An 11,383-nucleotide genomic window follows, 5' to 3' on the forward strand; every position below is an offset into this window, starting at 1 on the left:
CAGGTCATGCAAGCGCTTGAGGAGAAAGAAGTCTCAGACGAGTTTGGGAGCAAAGGTGCTGCTCTACCTCATGACATCGCTTAGCCAAGCGGATGGAGATAAACATAGTTTCAGGTCAGGAAATCCTCCTCAGGGACTGCTTGAGAAGTCCTCAAGGGTTTTCTCTTTCTGCCCTAAAGGATTTCTACAGTTTAGCATATTTATCGTCTGTCTCTCATCTCTCCTACGAAGTCAGCCATATGATTTCATTCCTATTTTTTTTTTCTGCTACTTTGTCCTAGTTTCAATACTCAGCTGGTGAAAGTCATCTGTGTGCACGTTGCACAATGCTTCGCAATTTATTTTTAAGAGGACGAAAACAAAAAGATTACTCTTTGGCTTTCCAATGAGCCTCAAACTCAAATCATGAGAGCCAAAAACTTTTATTATTTTCCTAGTTTGTATAGAGAGTGATGCCAGTGACGTGAAAGCGATGCTGGGAAGAACCATCACTGGCTTCGCTAGAACCCTCACAGGCTTCACAGCGCAAGAGGCTGTGTTGGTCACCAACTAGGAAACTGCTACTTTTATTTCTCTTTACCAGCTCAAGGGCATAGGAAGATATCACATTGCACTTAAGTGTTTTCTTTAAACACACACCCAGACACACACACACACACACACCCTCTGCCCCATGAGAAGTATCTATTATCCAAGTGTGAGCTGGGTGCTGAGATTGTGAGATAGGGCAAACGGTCCAGGTTTTTAACTTAGTCCCAACTGTGTTCAAGCACCGTCTGTGTGTCTTGCCAGCGGGAAGGCCAGGAGCTAGCATGGACAGTGGGGTTCTGTGGGGCCGTGGCTAGGATAAGGGACTGCGGATTATACAAAGGTCGGGGGAGTGTGTAGACCCCAAAGGCCAAAGACAGCTTTTGAAACCAGGGCCCACTGAGTGTCGGCGTGCCAAGCACAAGGCTAGAGGCAGTGAGGGCTGGAAGTGGCCGCGTGACTGGGCTGTGGCTCTGGGGGTATCTGCTGCACATGTGTTGGGTAAGGCTGGGCCTCCAAAGGGGTCGCTGTGTCCTGTGAACCTTGGGCGATGTCCTGAGCATTTGCGCTTTGCATCTGCTCTTGTAAACTGAGGACGATGCCTACTTTACTGGGTTGTATCGAGGATTACGTGAGAGTGTAGGCAAAGCCCTCATTTTTAGCACCTAGAACAGAGTAAGTGTTGTAAGTCTTCAAAAAAGGTGTTATTGGACTTCCTTGGTGGCTCAGTGGTTAAGAATCCACCTGCCAATGCAGGGGACACGAGTTCGAGCACTGGTCCGGGAAGATCCCACATGCCGCAGAGCAACTAAGCCCGCGAGCCACAACTACTGAATCCTGCGTGCCTAGAGCCCATGCTCCACAACAAGAGAAGCCGCCGCAATGAGAAGCCCGCGCACCGCAACTAAGAGTAGCCCCCGCCCGCCGCAACTAGAGAAGCCCACGCACAGCAATGAAGACCCAACACAGCCAAAAATAAATAAATAAATAAAATAAATTTAAATAAACAGATAAAAATAAAAAAGACATTGGTGACTTACAAAAGAAAAGCATCTTTAAAAAAAAACTAGCTTTAGAAAAAAGGTGTTATTACTGCTGTGATTGACGTATATACATAAAAGTGTTTTATCTATACAAAAAGAATTCTTTCTAAAAATTGTAATTATAGGAAAATATGTCTAAATATCACCCTTACCTGCTTGATAAAGATAATTTTGTGGCCTAGGTCTAAGTAGAAAGTGGTATGGGGTGACAGAGGCCTTTATTTTGGAACTGCAAACGCAAAGTTGGAAAACAGTGGCAAACCTTACAACAGGCTCCAAGGGGACTTCCAAAACCCTCCCTCACCTACCTCTTCCCTCAAGATATAAAATCACTCCCTGGAGCTTGGTGCTCCAGAGTCAGACTGCCTGGGTCTTGACTGTGTCTCCTCCACGGGTTAATCTTGTGACTTTGGGCAACTTTTTCAACTTCTCCAAGCCCCAGTTTTTTCTTTAAAGGATTTTTTGTAAGATTTAAATGGAATAAACCATACAAAGCACTTAGCACTAAATACGGTTATTATTATTGTTTCATCACTGGGATAACTGTGTATGGCCAAGAAAGGGAGTGCTTCACACACACACACATGCACGCATGCATGATACTCCTTTTAGACTGTAAGAATTATGCCTGTTCACTAACATGGCAGAGAGGAGTGCCTATCTTATGTTAACATCTAATTTAGGAGTAAGGACAGAAAGTCTAAACCTACTTCGTGTTTTTAGCCCCTACAGCGCCAATCTCAGGCGCCCTGTATGTACTGTCTACATGATTGAATGGCACCAATCTATCAGGCTTCTCGTTATTGACAGAGTTGAAGTTCAAGCTTGAGTTCTGGCTTCAAGGGCACTACAGGGACCATCATGCTGATGCCTCTAATTCTTCTCAGGTGTTTTGGCCAGTGGTTAAAAGTCTGGACCCGAGGCAGTCTGCTTAGGGTTGAATCTTAGGGCTACCAGTCATTAGGTGTGGGGTCCTGGACAAATTACTTAACCCCTCTGTGCCTCAATTTCTTTTTTGAAAAAAATGTTATTGAAGTATAGTTGATTTACAATGTTGTGTTAATTTCTGCTGTACAGCAAAGTGATTCAGTTATACATATAGGTATTCTTTTTCATATTCTTTTCCATTATGGTTTATCACAGGATGTTGAATATAGTTCCTTGGGCTATACAGTAGGACCTTGTTGTTTATCCATCCTATAGATAATAGTTTGCATCTGCTGATCCCAAACTCCCAACCCTTCTCTCCCCTCCTCCCCTCCTCCTTGGCAACCAGAAGTCTGTACTCTATATCTGTGAATATTTCTGCTTCGTAGATATGTTCATTTGTGTCATATTTTAGATTCCACATATAAGTGATATCATATGGTATTTGTCTTTCTGACTTACTTCGCTTTAGTGTGATAATCTCGAGCTCCATCTGTGTTGCTGCAAATTGTACCTCAATTTCTAATATTAGTCAGAGAGGATTGGTGATGATCATGGCACATACTTCATAGGGTTGTTTTGAGGATTAATGTGAGTTAACCTCTGTTAAGCACCTAGAATAAGACCTGGTGCAGCCTTGGCCTCCAGGCATGTTCCACTCAAACACGTCCTCCACAAGCAGCTGGAGTGATGGCTCCAGGGTTCTGCTGGCCAAATCCGGCCTCTGCTTAAATCTCATCATGATGACTAGAAGCTCCTGTCCTCTACAAGATAAACTCCAAGTGCCTTATCATTATGAGCAAGGCTCTCCTCTCCAGCTCCAACTGACCCCCTGGGACCATGGAATGACTGGTAGTTTCTTGCACAATTCATGCTAGGTCTAACCATCAAGCAATGGCTAGAATGCTCTCCTCCAAACTTTCACCTTGTTAAAAGAGCTCTCCTTTTAAAGGAACAGCCTTTTAAGAACCCACAGGAATGTTACTTAAAAAGCAAGGCTGCAGACGTCATACCTTACAGAAAGCCCTCCAGATTCTTTTATCGTGGCCTCATCTGTGTGCAACTATTTCTAAGATTGGACCCAGGTTTAGTCTGCCTCCAATGGCTCTCCTCTTGACACTGATATCACTTTCTAGCCACATCCACCAGTGTTTGGACAGCCACTGAAGTACTACAACTGCTAATATTGCAATGGGGACACAGAGGGCTCCCAGGGCTGCCACATACAGTTGTGCAGATGGTGCCCTATGATTCAATTTATCATAGCACTTACACGTGGTTTTATAAGTATTTTTACTTCTTTATCTCCACCCTCAATACTCTCAGCAACACAAAGAAAGAAAGGTTTTTAATTTAACTTTCTGTCCTCTGCACCCAGCGCAGTACTTGGTATGCAGCATGTAGCAAATTAAAACCCACAGGCTAATCCATGATTCCTTCTCAGCTCCTTGTGCCATGCTAAGACCTGGCAAAATAATCATCCATACCTTCAAGGAACGGCGATGTCTTTGGAAAAGTAAGTTAGACTTATGTGACTAGATAACTCGAACACCAGGCACTAAGTATTAGTAGTGAATGAATGGGGTCAAAGCTTTGTACTGTCTGTCCACCAGAGAAGGGAGAATTTCTAAGAACTGAGGAGATGGGATGTGAGCCAAGCCTTGCATCTTGTAGATGCTCCCCGTGACTACATTACACGGATGACTTCTTCTGGGAGGCAGTGTGTGCGACGGAAGGAGCCTTTGTGCTCTTAGGTTGCATCCTGCCTTTTCTATCTTCTTGCTGTGTTTGCTGGGTCTCTTTCTGAGCCTGGGTTTCTTCATCTTTAGAGGGTGGTTTATAACCTCTACCCTACAGAATTGCTATGAAAATTAAGATGAACTAGTGAATCTAAAACAGATGAGTGTAGGGAATTCCCTGGTGGTCTGGAAGCTAAGACTCCACACTTTCAATGCCAAGGGCACGTGTTTGATCCTTGGTTGGGGAACTGGAGTTCCGCAAGCCTCGTGGAGTGGCCAAAAATTAAAAAACAAATTAAATAGATGAATCTCATTCTCTGCACACAACAGGAATTCAACAGAGTAACTCTCATTTTAACTAGACTCCAGGCTTAGATTTGTTTTGGTTACTGACCAGATTCTTATTTATTGAAGGCTTTTCTGCAGCTTCCTAGGAGGTTGCAATCCATCTGAGCCTTCCCTCTGCCTTGAGCAAATGGCCCACACAGACTGCCTCATGTGTACAGGGATCCAGGAAGTCACAAGGGAAACAGATCCTCTGCCTTGCTGCTTCTCCAGGGTCTGGTGACAGGAGATCTCTCTCTCTCTCAGGAGATAGGCTTTAAAGTGTCATTGTCTGTGCTGCTTTATCTGCTGTTACAGAGCATGGCAATATTGATTTTATAGGTAAAGTAGTTATTTTTGTTAATCTCGGAAATAGCATAACATATTCCTATAGCCCTTTACATTTTCCAAAGGGAAGCTTTAGTTTTCAGTCTTCTTAACTTTCTAGCAGCAAGGTATATAGAATGGTCCAAATTTTCACACAAGGAAGGCAAGGTCCATAAATGAATGAGTCACTCAACATTCCACAGTAGAGTAGGGTCAGAACCCAGGTGCCCTGGGTCGCAGTTCCAAACTGCTGGGCTAAATTTAAAGTTCTCTTTGGCAGTGGTACCAAGGATGGGGTGGTGGTGGAAGTGGGCAACCCCAGCACAGAGTAGTCATTTTATTATTGTCATTGTTTGGAATTGACACTACATAGCAGTAATAAAACACAGACCAACTTTCAGTCAGCTTTATCATTGTTTCTAAATTATCTATAGGTAATGCATCCCTTTATTAGGTAATGCATCCTCCATCAGCACTGGAGGCTGATTGACTCTGACCACCCACCCAGGGTAACCATTGATCTTTGGTAAAGAACTCTGTCTAAATTGGTTTCATCTAAAATTATCTATCTATCTATCTATCTATCTATCTATCTATCATCTATCTATCAGGTTGCATTTGAAGGAGGGATTTTTTTTTTTTTTTTTTTTTTTTTGCGGTACGCTGGCCTCTCACTGTTGTGGCCTCTCCCGTTGCAGAGCACAGGCTCCGGACGCACATGCTCAGCAGCCATGACTCACGGGCCCAGCCGCTCCGCGGCATGTGGGATCTTCCCGGACTGGGGCCCGAACCCACGTCCGCTGCATCGGCAGGCAGACTCGCAACCACTGAGCCACCAGGGAAGCCCTGAAGGAGGGAATTTTGATTTCTAAGCAGAGGTGACTTGAGGTCAAAGAAAATGGGAGAGGTGCGTTTGTGATACATGTATTGTGGCTCTTCTCTTGACTCAAGCAATCAAGAATTGACTGAGCGCAGTTCTAAGCTTTTTGGCATACATACAGCATACCACGTGTAGACATGGTGAAGGTGCGGTCTCTATGGGGTCAGTATTAGTATTTCAATTCTACAGACAAAAGCTGAAGCTAAGAGAGATGCATTAACACGTCCAAGGTCACAGTGACTCAGGAGCCAATGTTAAGGTTAGTCTGACTCCAATGGCTGCATTCTTGTAATAGTACCACATTCCATCTGTCCACCAATGTCTGAACAGCCACTAAAGTACTAAAAAATGCTAACATTGCAAAGGAGACACACCACAGAGGGCTCCCAGGGACACCATTTGCGAGGTTGAGCCTTGCAAAGAAGTGCTTGGCCAGAGGTCCGTGGGGCTGAAATAGGTCCAAGCTCTGCATTTTCCTAACTTGGTGCCGAGATGCCTTATGGGCTAGTGGTGCTATGGGACCACTGGTAGTTTCAGACTCAAGCATTGAAGCAGCCTATTGCCTCCTGTTTCCAGTTGATTCTTTGAGTACTATTGTCAATTTCCTGGAAGTGGCTCTACCTGGCCCTTAGATACAAAGTTTACAATCACCTCTGGCTAATGTGATATGCCCAGTTGTCCATGCCTCTGTCGTGACTGTTATTGGGGCCATGACTATCATTTCATTCCCTTAGAAGCTTGTCATTCTGAAACTTAGACACCAAACCACTCATTAATCTGTGTAGCAAATCCTGGGTCCTTTTCTATGGGTATAACTACAGTGAAAAGTTGACTGTAACAACCTGGGATTTGAAAGCTGAGACAATCTGTACCTGTATGTTACACTTTGGAAAAGAGGACCAGGACATTTTCAAGTCCTCTTAGGACTATGCCTTGGGGTTGGAGACTTCTTTTTAATGGGTTATAATCATAGTCAACAATAGCTAATAATATTTTTTGAATGAATGACATTTAAGTTCATATTAAAATATTTATTCCAATAACTCAGTACTGTGGGAACTATGCATTCTGACTGATATGAAAGCTTATTTATCACTTAATCTGTATTAGCTTCAAGGGAAGAAAAATGACAGATCTGGGAGTCAGGCAACTTTGGCTTTTCTATTCCCATCTTTGCCACAGCCTTTTGGTGTGACACTGAGCAAGTCATTGTCATCTCCAGAATGCAAATAAAAGAATGGACTCAGTGGACTCAGAAGTCCCTTCATGGGTGTGATCATGGGTTACTTTTGATCAAGTACCATGTTCACACAGTAATGTGTTTCATCACATCTTAAAGCTGGAAGGGGGTTTAATGATCCTCTGGTCTACACTCCTCATTTTACAGGTGTTCTTTGCAAAGTAGAACAGATATTATTATCCTCCTTTTACAAATTAAAATTCTCAGGCCCTGAGGGGGTGAGTCATTTGCTCTAAAGGAGGGTGAACATCTTCCCGCTACACCACACTGTCAACGAGGCTTTACTGGGTCCAGCTTAGTCTCGTCCACTTTCTGTGGCCTGGTCCTCAGTGCGATAAAGAAGCACCAACTAGCATGTGCTCAGCTACAGGCCTCCGCATGCTAACAGTGTTAGGCTGTCCTATGCCTCCATTTTCCTCTGAGGGTAGAAATGCTTCATTGCAGGGTAAATGCAAGTCCGGTTCTGGTTTGTTTCTTACCAGAGTGAGAGTCTACATTGACAAACATGGAAACCAGGCAGTTTTCCTCGTTGTAAGAGCAGGTTTTCTGGGTGACCAGGGTCAGGGGAGAGAGGAGTCAGAACCCAGTAAGTCGTTCTGGTACCGGTTAATTTGACCTTGCACATACAGTAACAACGAGAACAAAACCTACATTTATTAAGTGTCTATGTATACCAAGGATTTGACAGATATTGTCTCATTTAGAAAATGAAATTTCTGAAAATAGAAGTTTAAGAAATCAGCAATTTTAGAAAGAAGCTTTAGAGAGGGAAAAATATGATGGCGTCTGGAAGCAGAAATGGTCTTACGTGGTTTAGAATATAAGGCCTGAAAGCCCACGGTGACGGGGACCACCACATCCACCTGAGGTCCGCTGAGAGTATCCTTCTCTCCAAGTCGCAGTCACGTCACCTGCCTCTACCGAAACCAAAGGGTTTTTTTTTTTTAAAGGTGGGCTTTGGGGTCTTAAGAGAGATCTTGGGTCAACCACTTCCTAGTGGCACTGCCACTTCCTACCAGGGAAATCTTTACTGATTCTCCTAACCTCTTAGAGCCTCAGTATTTTTATGTGTAAAGTGTGTTTTGTTCTTTTTTTAGATAAAGTTTAGTTATAACAATATATAAAATTCCTTGAATAGAATCAACAGATTCTAGGCTTTCCAATAAGAGTTGAAGGGAGAGAAAGAGGAGAAGGGGAAGGAGAAGTCATTTATTACATTTATTATGTTTCATTAACGTTATTATTCTTCAAGATATGGCTTAGGGTCTTTTAGTAAATGGCAAAATTAAGAGCGTTCTTCCACAGATTACCTGCTTGAGCTTTTCGTCCCCCTGAGCCAAGCTAATTAAAAAATACCACAAATGTTCTAATTATACCATTGACATTTCTTTTCGATAACTGCAGAGGGACTTTAATAACCATGTTAAAGGACACATTAATATGAAATGTAACTCACTGTGATTCTGATGTTCATACTAATTTGTAAAATGAGTTGCACAGAGAATAAGTTGCATTTGTGGGACAAATGGGGAATCTGAGACCCCCTTTCCAAAGCACAGGGTCTATCTCTCAGAGCATTAGGAAGTGAAGCAAACTAGCAGGACCATCCAACTTAACACATTCAGCAGCATTTGGAGCTATGGTGGGGAAAACGGGCTCCCTAGTTAATTTCACACTTCCTCTATACATTTCAAAAAACAAGGTGTGACTCTGCAGCTGGATATTACAAAGACCTTCAGAAGGCTAAATGCCAGGTACTTTCCTAACTCCCTGCCCTAAAGGAGCTTTCTGCTTCCCCGTGTCTGTTTGCTGGGGGGAAATCCCGAACTGCTCAGTTAAAGCTAGGGCTTTAAGCTTCTCGAAGGATATTTCCTGCTCATTACGGCTCTGGGTTTACTGGAGCTGCTGGCTTTTGTCATTCTCAGTGTAGGAATGCTGGGGGCTTGTCTGCACTCTGCAAAACCCAAGGAAATTTGTTAAAGAGGAAAGAAAGGAGGCAACGGGCTTCCAAGGTGTGCCTGTGTTCCCTCCTCCCAAGAGCCGCATGAAGTAAGAGCTGTTGTCTGCGTTTGAAAAATGAAGAATCCAAGCTCAGGGGGGTTACCTTGTCCCTAGAGCACACCGCTTCTCCAACACTGCACCCCCTTTGCTCCGAAATATCTAAGCGGTCGTGGCCCCTCTGGGGCACTGTCCTCCTCTCCACCAGGCCCCTCGCCACCACTTCCTTGCTGCAGATTGCCCTAGGTTTGTTTTTCTTCGCTCCCTCATTAATGAGTTCCACAGGACGATGCTAAGTCTAGTTATGCAGCTTTAATTGGTTTAGTTACAACAAGATAATTCCTTTTTTCTTCTCTCGGAGGCCTTTCTGTTTAAAGACATTTTAGCTGGAAGATGCTAATTATCAATGAGGAGAAAGTGACACCTGAAGAGTTCATTTTCCATCTTGGTCCTTGGTTTCTCCTTTGAACTCCCCCTACCCGGCCCTCTTTCCCACTTCATCACTTCTCCCCGACCATCATAAAAGAGACCTCTGCCCTGGCCGGGCAGCAGAACTTTCCTTCTCACTTGCCAGGGAGTCGTTCTCTCTGCAGTTGTGTCTCAGGCATGGACACCCTGCGTGAGACCTTCCTCAGCCTCGAAGATGGCTTGGACTCCTCCGAAAGCCCTGGCCTGCTATCCTCCTGGGATTGGAAAGACAGGGCAGGGCCCTTTGAGCTGACCCAGGCCTCTCCCACCCAGAGCCTCTCTCCGGCCCCATCGCTGGAGTCCTATTCTTCTTCTCCTTGTCCGGCTGTGGCTGGGCTGTCCTGTGGGCATGGAGGTGCCAACCATGGGGGCGGCGATGACTGCAGCGGCCTTGGGACTGGCGGCCTGGTGGAGGTGGGCTATGATATGTTAGCTTTCCAGCCTGCCTATCTGCAGGGCGCTGGTGGCCCCAAAACCCAGAAGGGCACCAAAGTCAGGATGTCCGTTCAGCGGAGACGGAAGGCCAGCGAGAGGGAGAAGCTCCGGATGAGGACCTTGGCTGATGCCCTGCACACCCTCCGGAATTACCTGCCACCCGTCTACAGCCAAAGGGGCCAGCCACTCACCAAGATCCAGACGTTGAAGTACACCATCAAGTACATCGGAGAACTTACAGACCTTCTCAACAGCGGGCCCCAGAGCACTTGAGCTCTGCCCAGGGACTCAGGGACTTACCACCCAGCCCCCTGGACGCGGGCAGAGGAGCTTTAAAGACCTGGACCACCTCACGGCACGACAGCACCTGTACCTTTATACAGTGAGCGTGGTGACCTTGTTGTCTGAAAAGTTCTAAGGGAATTCCCACTGGACTAGTCAGGACCACCAGAACACTTAACTGCCAGGCAGCAGGTACTTTTGCTTCCAGTTTTCCCACCATTTCTCAAGAGACTTGCCCTTTGCAAAGAGACAATTGGCTTTGCCCTCTTCTGTCTGTTCAAGGTGTTTTAAAGGGTCAATGATTTCAAATGTATTTTTTCAATCGTGTAAAATTGTTACAATTAGTCTTCTCCTGCCATTTTTTTTTGGGGGGTAGCTTTCTTTCTGTTGCTAACTAAACCTGTATTTTGTACGGGATCCAGGGTGACACCTGGATTCTTATTTAGAAAGATTAGTGTCAAGTAAAGGGCTACAGTGCTCCTGTTTTATTTTGTTTGTGCGCATGTGTGTGTGTGACTAAAATCAGGCCTTTGCTTTCGCAGGGAACAAAATCACTTAAATGCAGAAGAAATTAGTGTCATGGTAAATAGAAACTCACAGGCAGACAGACTACATTAAGACAGAGTGGAGAGTTTAAAGACCAGCCCCTTCTCTCTTAAGGGAAAGAAAAGGAGGCTTTATAGGGCTCTTGGAGCCAAAGGAGGAAAAGGGGGGAGACAGCATCACAGCCGGGGCTTGAATAGAGCTGAGAGGGTGGGCGCTCCCTGAGCCAGGCCTGGTGTGAATATGACCTCACTGAATCCCTTCACTTACTCATTTCTCAAATGAAGAGTTTGGCCCCAAAAGAATAGGAGACTAGTATGAGTCTAGAGATAAGTGAAAGGGTCAGGATTAGAACTCAAGTCTATATCTAACCCCCCCAAAGGGATTATTTCTTTATCCATATCTCCTCCTACACACCCCAAATCACCTCACATGCACGCCCACACAAACACCCCCACCCTCTTCCCAGTACCTCCTCTTAGGGTGGTGACTGTAGCACCCTCAGCTTGGCTGATTTGATGGCACATGTCATTGAAATGGAGGCTTGGAATTAAGGAGTTTCTCAAAAACTAGTAGGCTTTTTTTTTTTTTTTTGCGGTATGCGGGCCTCTCACTGTTGTGGCCTCTCCCGTTGCGGAGCACAGGCTCC

The 11,383-nt window shown here is 44.9% G+C and overlaps 1 protein-coding gene across 1 annotated transcript; it reads left to right on the plus strand.

Annotated features, from left to right (window-relative positions):
* Positions 1-9,612: 9,612 nt before the first annotated feature.
* On the plus strand, positions 9,613-10,182 carry MSGN1 (mesogenin 1). Its single transcript, XM_060116838.1, has one exon. It carries the CDS (start codon positions 9,613-9,615, stop codon positions 10,180-10,182), a length of 570 nt encoding a protein of 189 aa, XP_059972821.1.
* Positions 10,183-11,383: the final 1,201 nt, after the last annotated feature.

This window comes from Mesoplodon densirostris, chromosome 14 (genome assembly GCF_025265405.1).
Source record: "Mesoplodon densirostris isolate mMesDen1 chromosome 14, mMesDen1 primary haplotype, whole genome shotgun sequence".
NCBI classification, from domain to species: domain Eukaryota; kingdom Metazoa; phylum Chordata; class Mammalia; order Artiodactyla; family Ziphiidae; genus Mesoplodon; species Mesoplodon densirostris.